The sequence below is a fragment of the Balaenoptera ricei genome, chromosome 3 (assembly GCF_028023285.1).
Source record: "Balaenoptera ricei isolate mBalRic1 chromosome 3, mBalRic1.hap2, whole genome shotgun sequence".
Lineage (NCBI taxonomy): Eukaryota > Metazoa > Chordata > Mammalia > Artiodactyla > Balaenopteridae > Balaenoptera > Balaenoptera ricei.
Genome location: NC_082641.1, coordinates 156568932 through 156582980, shown reverse-complemented (window position 1 = coordinate 156582980; position 14049 = coordinate 156568932). Strand labels below are relative to the sequence as shown.

Here is a 14049-nt window from a genome sequence, read left to right as displayed (position 1 = left end):
CTTTCTAGGCCACTATGGTAACTTAGTTCCAGTGTGACTCACCTGTGGTCTCTGAGGCCCCCAAACTGCCACACATTCCCCAGCAGCCATGGTGGCACCTTGTGTGGCCCTTTGGTACCTGGGCACCCACGAGACCGTCTTTCAGCCTGTCCAAGCTGGTCTGGCCATGGCTGAAATTGCACAGATTAACATCCTGGAGCCCATTGTGGTAAAACTGCCTCAGGACCCAGGGGCATGTCGTTGTGGCTGGAGGGAGGTCAAGGCAAATGGGTGGGCTCCTTAGGTCTTGGGATCAGGCAGGACACATTGCCTGGCCTGGGCCAGCCGGGGGGTCCCCCACCTCACACTGTCACACAGACTATACTAGGAGCAGCTGAGGCCTGGGCTGAGGGGTTCCCACCAGGGAGGGGATGACAGAGAAGGGGAAGGGCATCATCCATAGATGATGGAGAGGACATCCAGGGGTGGTGTGAGGGAGCCTCCCCACTAGCTCTGCATGCTCCGGACCTCCTCCCCTGCCCAGGGCCAGGCTAGGCCCCCACCGGCCCCCACCAGCCCGCACACACTGCAGCCCCCCGTCCACAAGCGGGAAGTCCCGCCTCAGGGCCCGCGTGCGCTCCCGCGGACTCGGGGTGCTGGAGGTGCCCGGCGTGGTCTGGACGCGGGTTCCGGCCGCAGCAGCAGACGCAGCAGCAGCAGCAGCAGACACAGCAGAGGCCGCTGGCTGTGTGCGCGGGGACCTTCGAGGCCCCCGGGCCGCAAGCTGCGCAGGGCCAGGCGGGTGGGCAGAGGCGGGTGTGAGAGGGGCGGGCGATGGGGTTGTGCCCGTCCACACAGGCCACCCAGCGGCGCGGCCTCGCGAGGGGGGCGGGGTGAGGGAGGGGATACAGAGTCACAGGGCCCTGCGAGCCGTGTGCGGAGAGCCGCGATCCGCGAAGCCCGGCAGCCCCGGGGCGGCACTGCCCTCCCGCCCCCTGCTCCGAGGCAGCTCCCGCGGGCTAAGCTGGCCTCTGCTGAGAGCCCACTCGCCTCCCGTCGCGGCTTCCCTCCGCCCCTGCGCCTCTTCCCACTCCCACTGCTCCGAGGGGGCGCCCTAGGCTGCTCTCCCCCGCCTCTAACCTTCCTGGCCAAGCTGGACCGCTTCTCTCAGAGGGCCACCTTCAGCCCGAGGCCTCCCGGGAGCACACCGCGTCCCCATCTGCCTGCAGCCGGCCCCGCCCACTCCGAGGGCTGCGTGCCAGTGTCTCTGCGGCCACAGGTGCTCTGGGCTCCCGGTTTCCCGGTACGGGGCCATGTGGGCTGGTGTGGGGGAAGAGAGAGTTTCTGGAAATGGGGGGGGAACCTTGTGAGCTCTGGATTCAGGAAGGGGCCCTCTGCCCCCGACCTTCTCTCTCCACCTACTTGACTCCCCAGCCTGCATGACCATTCTCTGGGGACTTCAACCAGCACCCGGGAACTCTCAGGAACCCCCCCACACACACACTTCTGGCAGCCAGCCTCAGGAAAGAGCGCCCTCAGGAGCTGCTACACCTCCCCAGGGCCTGAAGAGAGGGACTTTTGGGATGTGAACTGAACACCTTCTGGGGAGAGTCAACGACCCTTTTCCTCAGCAGAGCAGGAACCCAGTCAGTAGGCTATTTGAGTGGAAGGAAATGAAGTCATTTCCATGGCAGCAGAGCCCCCATCGCAGCAACCTTCCTCCCAGGGCTGCTGGCCGACCTTCTGGCCAGGATCCCTCCTACCTCAGCATGGAAGGCCTGGCCTCGTGAAGAAGTATAGGTTCTGAGAAAAGACCTGGCACCTGGGTTCTGCTGCTACACTTGCCTTATCTCGAGGCCCTTGTGACTCTAGCTTTCCCAGAAACCTCAAGGGCTAAGTGCCTGTGCTTGCTCAGAGGCCGCACGCCACTCCCCATTTCCAGCCTCAGGCCCTCCCCCTAGCTGCCTCCTCTGGGGACCCCCTCCCTCCAACACACACACACACACACACACACACACACACACACACACACAGAGGGGATGTGCCTTCTCACAGAAGCTCAACCACTGAGATGCTTTAGGGACTGTGCCCAAACTCCTTCATCCCCAGCCTCTCCAGTTTTTGCTCTGATCCCTGGCACCCCCTGGAGCTGTTCCACCTTTGGAACCTTTCCTGGGTAGCAGGAGTGCCTAGCACAGGGGTAGTGACCTAAGTGTGAGCACTGGCGACCCTAGAAGTCTGTTACAGAAAAACATTGAGCAGTAAGGGACCCCCCTGGGGACAGAAAGGGCTGGGAATAAAGGAGCATGTGAACCTCGGGGCAGGGTGCGTGCTGCTTGACTCTCCATCCTGTTCTTGCTTCAGGGAGCAGGTCTTCCTGGGTCTCTCTATCCTGCCTCCTGAGACCCCAGGCAGGAGGCTCTTTGGGAAGCCACAGATTGCTGCTTTCAGTTTCAAAAAACCCAGCTCCCCCCTGGTTTGTGGTGGTGGCCGCTGACACTGGCTCAGAGCAGGAGCCCATGTGGTAGCCTGCTAAGGCTTCTCTGCACCCTGTCTCTGCTCCTGCATTCTTCTCGGCTCGCAGAGTGCAGACTTTTCTGTCTTCAGCTGACAAAGGGGCCCCTGAGGGTTGAGCAGAGGAACGTCACGTTTTCTTCCAGGCCAGCTTCAGCCCTGGGATGTTCAGGGCAGACTGTCATTTCAAACCTCAGTTTCTGAGGCTCCTTGCTTTTGGCCATTTAGTGTGGCAGGAGGCTCCTGGCTGAGGAAGGCTCAAACAGAACGACGCAGGTTGTGATCTGTGGCAGTGGGCAGTGGGGGGACGGGGTGGGTCACTGCAGGAAGAGGCATTCGCTGCCTTAGGCAGTTAAACCATTGCCCTCTCTTCAGAGTGCCTCAGCCAGCAAGATGCTGTGGGGTCTACCTCCTGGCACCATGCTCCAATCGCCGGATTTTGGGTCTGGGGCAACCCAGGTCTTCGTCTGACTCTTCCGGAGCGCGCTTTCTCTTGGGAGCATGTCTAGGGACTGGCTTCTCTGCTTCCACCTTTGCTGGCGTGGCCAAAGGAACTGCTGCTGCAAAGAAAATCAGAACTGATCAGTCACTTCTGCTGTACACAGTCTCCTGCCAGAATTTCCCTCTCTCATGTCTCTCCCAGTTTCTGGCTGAAGACCTTTAATCGACTTGACATCCAAAACACAGCCTTGGCCCATCACCTCTATGAGTCCCTAGAGAAGGGACACTGGCTGCAAAAGCAATTCCTAGAGCCTATGGCTGCAGCACATGAGGAAGTCTCTTCACCGTTTCCAGGGTAAACAGTAGAACCCGAAAGTCATTGCAACCATGAGCCTCTCCATCTCTCCCTTCCACAACAGAGAAAACATTTCTTGCAGTCTGTCACTTCTGAGGCTTTAATGGAAATGTCTTTCAAGTTTTGGAAAAAAATAATCTAATATAAATTGGTGAAGAACCCCTCCCACCTTGGCAACCCCTCTTGGGCCCCATTTATACTGCCTGTTTCCACCACACTGAACTCTAGCCCTCTGATACTTTTATGTAGATTAGAACAAGGCCGAATACTGAGGCAGAGTGATCAGGAGACTGAGAACCGCGTTCTGGGTACCAAGTCTAGGCTCACACCAACCCAGCCTCCTGGGACACCATCTCCTCAGCCCCCCAGTCTCATTAGCACTTCAACATCCCTCTTGGTGCTTCCAGTCTTCCCATCAATATGGCACCACCCTCTCCCCTAGTACTCAGCAGCTCAGGATGGGATGTGTCTGAGGGCACCGATATAGATGTCTCCATGACAGCACAGAGGTGCCTGGGTTTGAAGGTGTGTTTCAGGAGTGGCCCTCTTCCTCAAACTGCTCCATTTACCATTTGCCAACAAAAATGCACTTGTCTTTTGCTAAGAGGCCAATCAGGAAAGGGTCTGAATGGAAGCATCCTGTAGCCCAAAGGGGAAGCTACATTTATAAAGATCAGGACCATCCTGCACACTTGTCCAGGGATGACCTTTCACTTGTCCTCAGCAGTGAGCACTGTGGGTCCCTGAAGGTGTCCCAGGTCACTGGTATTACTTACAGCTGGCAACGCGCTCAGGTATACGTAGTGGGCAAACCCCACAGGAACATGAGGCAGCCAGGTGAGATTGTGTGTACACCATGCCTCCGGGCGGTCTCGGTGTACCTGCCGCACTGCCCACCCATGGAACAGAGCACATGTCTGAGTTAATATAGACGATCCAGTCACACATTCTCACTCAGACAACCAAAGAGATTGGTATCTGGTGGAGAACTGTCAGGGAAGTTTCTCTGAGGGCAGCACGTTGGCAGTTATGCGGCCATGGAAACTGTTAGAAGGCCGGTGAGGTCATCACTGCCCAGTGAGGTCATGATAAGGAACGTGTGACTTGGGGGTCAGGCTTCAGGAGGAGGGGCAGTTTTGTGGAGGAGATCAGGGGGGAGGCAGAGGTACTCTACCTGGCCCCTCACACCTGGGCCTCCCCACCCATGCCCTAGTCTAGCAGACACCCCACGTGGGGCGTGCCGGTGGGCTGGCACAGCCCCAGGGGCCCCAGGAGGGCAAGAGAGACCCACTTTCTGAGATTGCCAGTGACACACCCATAGTCCGGATATTATCTGTAACAATTACTAAGGTTGTTTATCTCCCTCCACTTTTACTAAGAAAAGGAGTAATTGAAGACTCTAAATCATTTTTACTGAGGTTCTTTTTTTTTTTTTTTCTTCAAAATACTAAATGTAAAGTCTGCAGGGCGTATATAGGTGTTCAACTTTTTTCCAGATTTTATGTTTTTGGTGTTTTGTAAAGAATTTTTATTATTTATTTATTATGTTTATTTTTGGCTGTGTTGGGTCTTCGTTTCTGTGTGAGGGCTTTCTCTAGCTGCGGCAAGTGGGGGCCACTCTTCATCGCGGTGCGCGGGCCTCTCACTATCGCGGCCTCTCTTGTTGCGGAGCACAGGCTCCAGACGCGCAGGCTCAGCAGTTGTGGCTCACGGGCCCAGTTGCTCCGCGGCATGTGGGATCTTCCCAGACCAGGGCTCGAACCCGTGTCCCCTGCATTGGCAGGCAGATTCTCAACCACTGCGCCACCAGGGAAGCCCCTTTACTGAGGTTCTTAATACCTTCCTCACAAGGGTGGACAAAACTCTCAGCTTTTTGTATTGAGTGCAGATGTCTCTATTCTTGCCCATTTCAGAGTCCTCCTCACTCAAAATCTAGGTTTTGTCGATCTTTAGTACCCTGTCTCTCATCTTATCTCAGATTATTCTGTGGTAAGATGGTGCAAACTATGTATTTATTAACTGGAGAGAATTCAAGTCCCCGGAGCTGTTGTAGCTCAAAATTCTGTTTTTTGTTTTTTTGTTTTTTTTTTCAAAATTCTGTTTTAAGTGGAGTCATTTTCTGTGCTTTCCTTTCATGCTGTCTGCAAAATGCCTGTTTCTGTCCTCCTTGAGATCCAGGTTTACAGCGCTCTCCTTTTTCTCATTCTGGGGTCTCTATGTTTGTGGCATCTCTGAGGGCCCATGTTCTGTTGAGGCTGAATTTGATACCTGGGGGGGCGGGGCGGGGAAGCAACTTCCAGATGGGTCAGCCTAGAAAAGGATCCCCCATTGTGTAGAAATTTAAAAACAGGCAAAATACCTGTCCTATCAGACACTATGATTTGCCCCCTCTGTCTGACGCAGCCCAGGGCTTCGTCATTTAATTCACACCTATCTACTGTGAAGGCTCAGCCAACAAGATCATTTTGGAGCCCTGAGTGGGTGCCCAGAATGGATGGGAGGGCTGAGGTAACCAGAACTCTGCCTTTTTTATGGACAGGTGTTAGGGCATCTTCTTTTCAAAGTGACACATTCCCAACCCATCCAACTCACGTAGAGGAACAAAACCACTGTCACCAGCCAAAGGGAGAAAAACATGGGGCTGCAGAGGAGAGGGATCTTGTGGGGACTCTTGTATTATTCATCCACGTGCAAGTATGAGCTCCAGATTTGATAAGACATGCAGTCTGATCAAAAGTTATGCAATTAATGATTTCTTTCAAAAATCAAAGAACTCTTTGATTCTTCATTTTAATGTAACTTTGACCTCTTTTCTTTCCATGTCATAAAAGAGGCCTTGACTAAGCTAAACATGCTCTCTCTCCGTGCCTGCAATGTATCAGAAAGCATCGTCAGTTACTTTCACAGGCAGTGGAGAACTCCTTAATTTTTCTCTGACGACAAGAGCTCCCTTTGAGCCTGGGCCAGAGGTGAGCAAGATTCTGATTCTGGAAAGATGTAGAAAAATGAAGTTCCTTTTGCCAGAGGTTCTGGGTGAGCATTGTTGATGTATGACTGTTAGCAGTCTTACCCTCCTTCCACCTATTCTTCCTTTTCTGCATGGTGGACTGTCCTTTAGTTTTGGGGGTACAGTATTGGGGGAAAAAAGGAAGGGGAGGCTAGAGGTAAGTAGGCTAGTGGCGGGGATTTTGTGCACGAATATTTGAAGAAGGAAGTGTGGGAGCAAGTGCTGTGGTAAGACGGGAAAGGGAGAATTTTTTTAAAAAAATCTGTGATCCATAAATCCCCTTCAAAGACTCTAAGCAAAGTACTTAAATTATTTTACAATTACTTTTTGGTTACTACTCTGCAGTATAAAAAACAATAAATTCACTTTTTATCGTATCCCTATGTCATTAGCATCATTTTAAAGACGTGTCTTAACGGCTGTATCGTGTACCATCCTTTATTTAACCAGCTCCCTTTTTTGGACAGTTAATTCAGTTATTTTGTTGTTTATAAATATATATATATATATATATATGATGGATATTTTTGTTTGTAATTCTGATTATGTCATTTTGTCAGTCAGGATAACTGATGGTAGCTGTACTAACAAACAACCTAAAATCTCAGTGGCTTAGCAGGTGTTGACTGAAAAAAATGCACAACTAAAAGTTGAGAATCATCTTTTTTTTGGTGGACTTGCTGAGGACTTAAGCCTGGGAGGCAGTGTCAGATCGCTCTGAGAGATTGCACTGAAGAGGGAAGGGAGGAACCAGGACATATAGGAGTTTTGCAAAAACAAAACAAAACAAAACATTAAACCCCCAAACAACCAGGTAGTCGGAACATCAAAAGAGTACTGTTAATTAAAGAAAAACCAGACATCTCAAGTCAATGAATTTAGCATTTTTCTATGTACGGGAAGAGGCAGGAGTCTGGGCTCATTGGAATCCTTCCTTTGATGTGCATTTGAACTATCTAGAGCCAGCATCCTGCTTTTCTCCATCCTGAATCCCCTCCGGGTGCACCATCGGGGATGGCTGCCATGGCTGATGATGGCTTGATGGCTGCAACACTCTGTTGACTGATAGGGCAGGCGACATTCTTCATCCATACAGGTTCAAGTCTTCTTTCTTGCTCGATTTACTGGCTAGGGTTGGAGTGGGAGACTCTGTTCTTTGCAGATGTGAGGGACTCAGGGTCCTTCAACATTGTGGCGTCACCTTCCTCAGGTCCTCAGAGCCCCGGCGCTGGAAGAAGGGAGCTTGGAGAAGGCACGCACGCTCTTGGCCTCTTCTGCCCAGAGAGGACAGAGCCACTTCTGCGCATGGTCCACTGGTCAGGGCTCGTCCCAGGGCCCCACCCAGAGGCAAGGGGGCTGTCGAAGGGAATCTGGATGCAGCAAAGAGAAAGGGCCAATGGGTATTGATTAACAACTAGCCAAGGTCCTACCTACCTACCAATTCACTGTCAGATCTTTAGAATACAAAGGGTTACATTCCTGCAATCCTCCTCTAATTTGAGACAATTCTCCATTCATATTCTCTTTTGCTTAGAGCAACCTTGAGCTGGGTCTTCCCAGGCTCTTCTTTCTACCCCTACAGGCTGTGGTCTCCTCGGAAGCTTTGGTGGGATGCAGGCAGCATCTGGGAGAAGGCGCCTCGGAACTCACGTGCCCGCGTTGCCCAGGACCCCAATTCCTTCCACCTCTCGGATGCTGCTTTCTTTTCCCAGGGACAGAGCCAAGCTGTAATTGACTCCTTGGGTATTTCAAAGTCCCTGATCCCAAGACTGAAGGATGACTGCCTGCTGTTGTGAAAGGTTACCAAATTATCAGGACCTCTGATTGGGAGGGACAGTGGGAAGAGGGGAGGTGGTGTCAGGGGAAAGGCACTGACATTTCAAACTCAGCTGGCGACTCCAGCCCTTGGTAATGGCTTTAGTAACTTCACAGCTGATCCCTGTGATTGAGCATCAGGACCATTGAATGCTAATTGAGTTGAAAAGCTTCCCCCTCATGTGCTAAAACTCTCAGGCAGTAAAAGGCTTCTGACCATGTCTGGAGTTGCGTGCTGGGGACAATGTGGTGGGTTGCCTCTGTCTACGCTTAACTGCTGTTCGTCTTCCCGGCTTGACGGGGTAGGGTTGCTGTACATACACAGACTTTAAAATTATTTTTAAATTATTTTTTTAAACTGAAGAATGGTTGATTTACATTGTTGGTGGTTGCCGGTGTACAGCAAAGTGATTCAGTTATGCATACACACATACATACGTATACATACATACATACATATATATTCTTTTCCAGATTCTTTTTCATTATCGTTTATTGCAAGATATTGAGTAATATTGAGCACAGTAATACTGTGCTCTACAGTAGGACCCTGTTGTTCATCTATTTTACATATATCATATATCTGTGTGTCTCTGTTAATCCCACACTCCTAATTTATCCCTCCCCTCACCCTTTCCCCTTCGGTAACCGAAATTTTGTTTTCTGTGTCTGTGGGTCTATTTCTCAAACAGACTTTTTTTTTCTTTTTTTTTTTTTTAAGCAGATTGCACCTTGCTGTGGCTGGATCAATACTCTGGAGTAAGCTGTTTGCCCTCAAAACTGCTGGGGCCGCAGCCATGGAGCTGCAGGATCCCAACGGGGTCCTGACGTCCATCTGCTCTGTTTTTTTCAGGTGCGCTGAATCGACAGTCCTGAGTTTTGAAGTTTTCCTGGAGGGGACGTGAGGGGATTTCTCCAGGATCGATGGAACTCCTTTTGTGGTGCTTCAGTGCTTCCACCATGAAGCGCTCATTTCCCTATGCACGTCCCCCCGCCCCACCCCACTGTTTCCTTTACTCTCTCTCCTCCCACCCCCAATTCCCAGAAGAAGATCTAGGAATCAGGTCCAAACATAAGATCTTTGGAGAATCCTTGCGTGTGTTTTTTTAAATTTTTATTGGAGTATAGTTGATTTACAATGTTGTGTTAGTTCCGGGTGTACAGCAAAGTGAAGCAGTTATACATATACATATAATCCACTCTTTTTTAGACTCTTTTCCCATACAGGTCATTACAGAGTACTGAGTAGAGTTCCCTGTGCTATACAGTAGGTCCTGATTAGTCATCTAGTTTATAGGTAGTGTTGTGTATATGTCAATCCCAATCTCCCAATTTATCCCTCTCCCCTCCCCACTTTCCCCCCCTGGTAACCATAAGTTTGTTTTCTACACCTGTGACTCTATTTCGAATCCTTGTGTTTTACTCTCGTCCTGAAACTAGATAAAGCCTAGTCATCAATCAACAGGTGAGGAAGTAGAGCCAGGCATTGGTTGAGTGTTGATGTTTCTGGTACAAGCTGACTCTCCGCTCATCATCCCACACCTTCATCAGCCATCATCATGCTGTCTGTCACCTCCTCTTCTCTGAAGAAGGCCCGGGCCATCTTTTGAAAATACAAAGTCCAGCATTGAGACCCTCCCAACTGAGAGAGCAGGAAGGGCCAGGGCTGCTGAGGTGCTCCCTGAACCCCACTCAGGGGATCTGTGTTGTTCCCACCTGGGTGTATTGTGTGGACCCCCTAAAATTCCTCCAAACCTCTGCCTCTGCGCTTCCAGATTGCCCCTGATAGAAATGAACAATAATCATAATACCCACCACGTACTGACCGCTGGTCTCTTGAGGGCTGCCTTGCCATTGGACAACATTTGTTGAGCTCCTACTGTTTGCCAGACAGCGGGTACATGCTTTATGTGTGTTTAGCCCTTCTGACAACACTGTGATTTAGGACCTGTTAATATGTCTATTTTGCTGAAATGGAAACTGAGGTTCAGAGTGGTTAAATAACAAGGAAAAGTCCATGTTTTTACCCCCTACACTAATATATATGTATATTTGTGTATATATATTCTATATATGTATATTTAACATGTATATGATGTTGACTGAAAAAAATGCACAACCTCAAAGTTGAGAAATATGTTTTATTGGGTGGGCAAAACTGAGGACTTAAGCCTGGGACACAGCCTCTCAGCTCTCTCTGAGGGACTGATCCAAAAAGGAGAGGGAGGAGCCATCAACTATAGGAGTTTTTGCAACAAAGACCAGGTAATCGGAACATGGAAAGATTCCTGTTAATTAAAGAAAACCAGACATCTCGAGTTAATGAATTTTTAGTGTTTTTCTGTGTATGGGAAGATGCAAAAGTCTGGGCTCACTGAAATCCTTCCTTTGATATGCACCTCAGCTATGTGGGCCAGTATCCTGTGCTTTCTCATCCTGAGTTCCCTCGGGGTGCACCATCAGGGGAGGCTGTGGCAGTTGACTGCTAGATGGTGGGCATCCTGTTTCCATCCTGAGTTTCCTCAGGGTTCACTCTTGGGGCGGCTATAATGTGATGGCTTGATGGCTGCAACATCCTTTGTTTACTGATATGGCAGGCAACATTTTTTCATTGACAATTATATATATACAATAGACACTGTTCGTGTTACATATATTATCTATTTTACGTGCTACGTGTTTTTTAGACTCTTTGCAAAAAACCTTGCAAGGTAGGTGTTATTCTTTACATTTTGTGAAAAAGAAATTAAAGCCTCTAACAGGCTGAGAAATTTGTCAGGTCACTACATCACGATTAACAAGTCAGTGAACAAGATTTTGAATCCAAGTAATCCTTTTGTGAAAACAAAACCCCCCCAAAAACAAAGAAACTATGTTCTTTCCATGCTCCAAAATATATTTTGGTCAAGTGACTTAAGAAACTCTCCCTTAAGCTTGTCTAAAGCAGAAAATAAGACAACAGTGCTTGACTGGAAATTATCAAAAGGCAGGATCAAGCAGGAATAATGAAAGGGAGCCTGAGGTTTCGGGGGATGAACCCACTGGCTAAATAGGCCCCTGGAAACAGAAACCCACTTTTTTTTTTTTTAATTCATTTGTATATTTGTTTATTGACTGTTTTCCTCCAATAGAATGTAATCTTTTTTTTTTTTTTAACATCTTTATTGGAGTATAATTGCTTTACAATGGTGTTAGTTTCTGCTTTATAACAAAGTGAATCAGCTCTACATATACATATATCCCCATATCTCCTCCCTCTTGCTAGCTCATGACTTAGGACCCACGCACAGGAGAATTCAGGCTGCATTAATAGAAAAATATGACTTGCAGCCCTGGAGATGTGGCTTCAGAGGAAATGATGACTTAATGCTTGTGATCTGTAAGAATGTTGGTGTTTTGGGTCAAATAACCTATGCATTTTCTCAAGGGAGGTAGGTTTGGGGAAAAAAGGCAATAATTAAACTGAACATACCAACAAGGAAAAAATAATTTAACTGTTATGATGACTCATGTAGTTGGCAGCTTCAGGTAATGAGGTGCTCTGGATTAATTTTCCTGAGAGCAGAAACATATCCCTTTAAATGATGAAGCATGTTATCTTCATCAATCTTTGAAGAAAATATTTCCAAGGTACATTTTATATTCTCTTTTGTCAGTAGTATTCTTGACAATTTTTAGGACTAGAGACATAGTTTTGTTTTTGTTTTTAAAGAGTTTAAAGAACGATTTGATCTTTGAAAATCATGTTACATCGTTGGTCCCCAGTGTTTTCATCTACAGTATATGAACCTTGGGGTAGATGATCATCAAGGTTCCTTCCATCTCTAATATTCTCTAAGTAAAGGGCTCTTGTGCACAATAAAATTTAAAACATAAGAATCATCGAGGGGGCTTGTTAAAAATGCAGATTCTTAGGTATCATTGTTGGAGGTTCTGATTCAGTTGGTTTGAGTGAGGCAAGAGAACCTGTATCATAAATGGGTGCATACCCATGGCCATTTTGATGACCTCATTTTGAGAAACTGATTCTCTTTCCAGCCTCAGATAACAGATGTCATAACCATTTTTGGCCACCAGGGTACCGTTGCTGCCCTGCCCTCAGTGGTGTGAAGTTGTAAGGGGCTGACCAGACCCAGAGGCCTGTGCTTTGATAGTTTGCTTCTGATCCCATCCTCAGTATTAACTGTCACTTAGTTAATGTAGCTGCTGAGGAAAACCAGATAATCGAGCTGCAAATTAGGTGCCCTGCATTTGTACCTATGAGTCATTAAGTTTTCATCTCAGGCTGGGTAGGGGCGAGGGGAGGACTTCCATTTTCTCCTGTAGTCTAAAGTGCATAAATGAGCCACGGCTATCTAAGACCCTGTTTGGAGGTTTCTTACTCTTCGTGTTCTTTGTCATCCTCAGAGTCAAGTTTCTGGAAGGGCGACATCAGGATAAGTGGCAGATTTCTGTGTAAATATGTTAACATTTCATAGTGAGGTTTGGGGTCAGGGCTGTCCCTGACTTCTCTTTTAAATTTCTTTATTTTTTAAACAGTTTTATTGATGTATAATTCACATGCCATACAATTGACTCTTTTGAAGTATATGCAATTCAGTGGTTTTTAGTAAAATCTGTGAATTTATAGAGTTGTATGCACCTATCATGTAATCTAATTTTTGAACATTTCCATCACCCTCCAAAAGAAACCTTGTGCCTATTTGGAATCACTCTCATTCCCACCCCCAGACCCATTCAACCGATAATTTACTTCTTACCTCTATAGATTTGCCTTTTGTAGACATTTCATATAAATGGGCTCATACCGTATGTGGTCTCTTGTGTCTAGCTTCTTTTATCTAGCGTAATGTTTTTGAGGTTATGCAGTAGCATGTATCATATTGCCAAAGAATATTCTATAGTATGGATATACTACATTTTATTTATCCATCCACCAATTAATGGACATTTGGTTTGTTTCCACGTTTTCGCCGCTCTGGCTGATGTGTGCATGTAGTTTTAATTTCACTTGGGTGGTTACCTAGGGGTAATTACCTGGGTCATATGATGAATCAGTGTTTCAAAGTAGCAGTTTCGAATTTGACAATTCCACCAGCAATGCATGAGGGTTCCAGTTTCTCCGTATCCTTGCCAACGCTTGTTATTATTGGATACAAGTCCTTTATTGGATATATGATTTTCAAATATTTTTTCCTAGTTCATGGCACGTCTTTACTTTTTTAATGGTGTCTTTTGAAATGCATTATTTTTTATCTGAATGAAGCCCAGCTTATTTTTTTCTTTTATCAATATACTTTTTGGTGTCATAGCTAAGAAATCTTCGCCTGACCCAACATCAGTGTCTTGATGCTTACCTAAAATCTTGTAGGCTTTGTTCAATAGGAAGTGACCAGTGACACCTACTAGTTAGTGCCTTGTTTAAACAGATGAAAGATGAATATGCACGTTGTGGCCTGAACCTACTCTAATGAAAGCTTGCCGACAGTTTTCCTAAGGTCGTGAAGGTGCCGCAGCCAGACTGGACTCCTCCATCACCATGCCATGGCCTTCTGAGCATCTCTTCCTCATCTTAGTGCCTGCCAGCAGCAGAGGAAGGAGAACATAGGTCTTTCATGTACCTTTTTGTACTATGAGGTAGCACTGTGCCCTCCTTACTTTTTCAGAGCCTTAGGTAGAGGACCCTACCCTGAGGTGCCACAGCTGGAGGAACACAGCCCTTCTCTTTCTATAGGTTTTAGAGTGAGATATCGGGACAGTAGCTCAGTCTCAGGCAACAAAAACAAACAAACAAAAAACCACCCACTACCTTGACTAATATAGTGGCCCATATAAATAAAAGGGATGAACCCAAGTTCACCCAGGTAGAAAGTAGTACAATGAGAACTGGAACTTAAGGCCTCATGACTCATTCAGCTGTGAACACTGACCCAGAACT

General features: G+C 47.6%; 1 protein-coding gene across 1 annotated transcript in view; it reads left to right on the top strand.

Moving 5' to 3' along the window:
• Positions 1-12923, top strand: part of LOC132362764 (ELKS/Rab6-interacting/CAST family member 1-like) — a 173825-nt gene extending 160902 nt beyond the window's left edge. Inside the window, 1 exon segment of the mRNA XM_059917738.1 lies at positions 8965-12923. Coding sequence (XP_059773721.1) covers positions 8965-9016 — 52 coding nt within the window. The 3' untranslated portion in view covers positions 9017-12923.
• The last annotated feature ends 1126 nt before the right edge of the window (positions 12924-14049 follow it).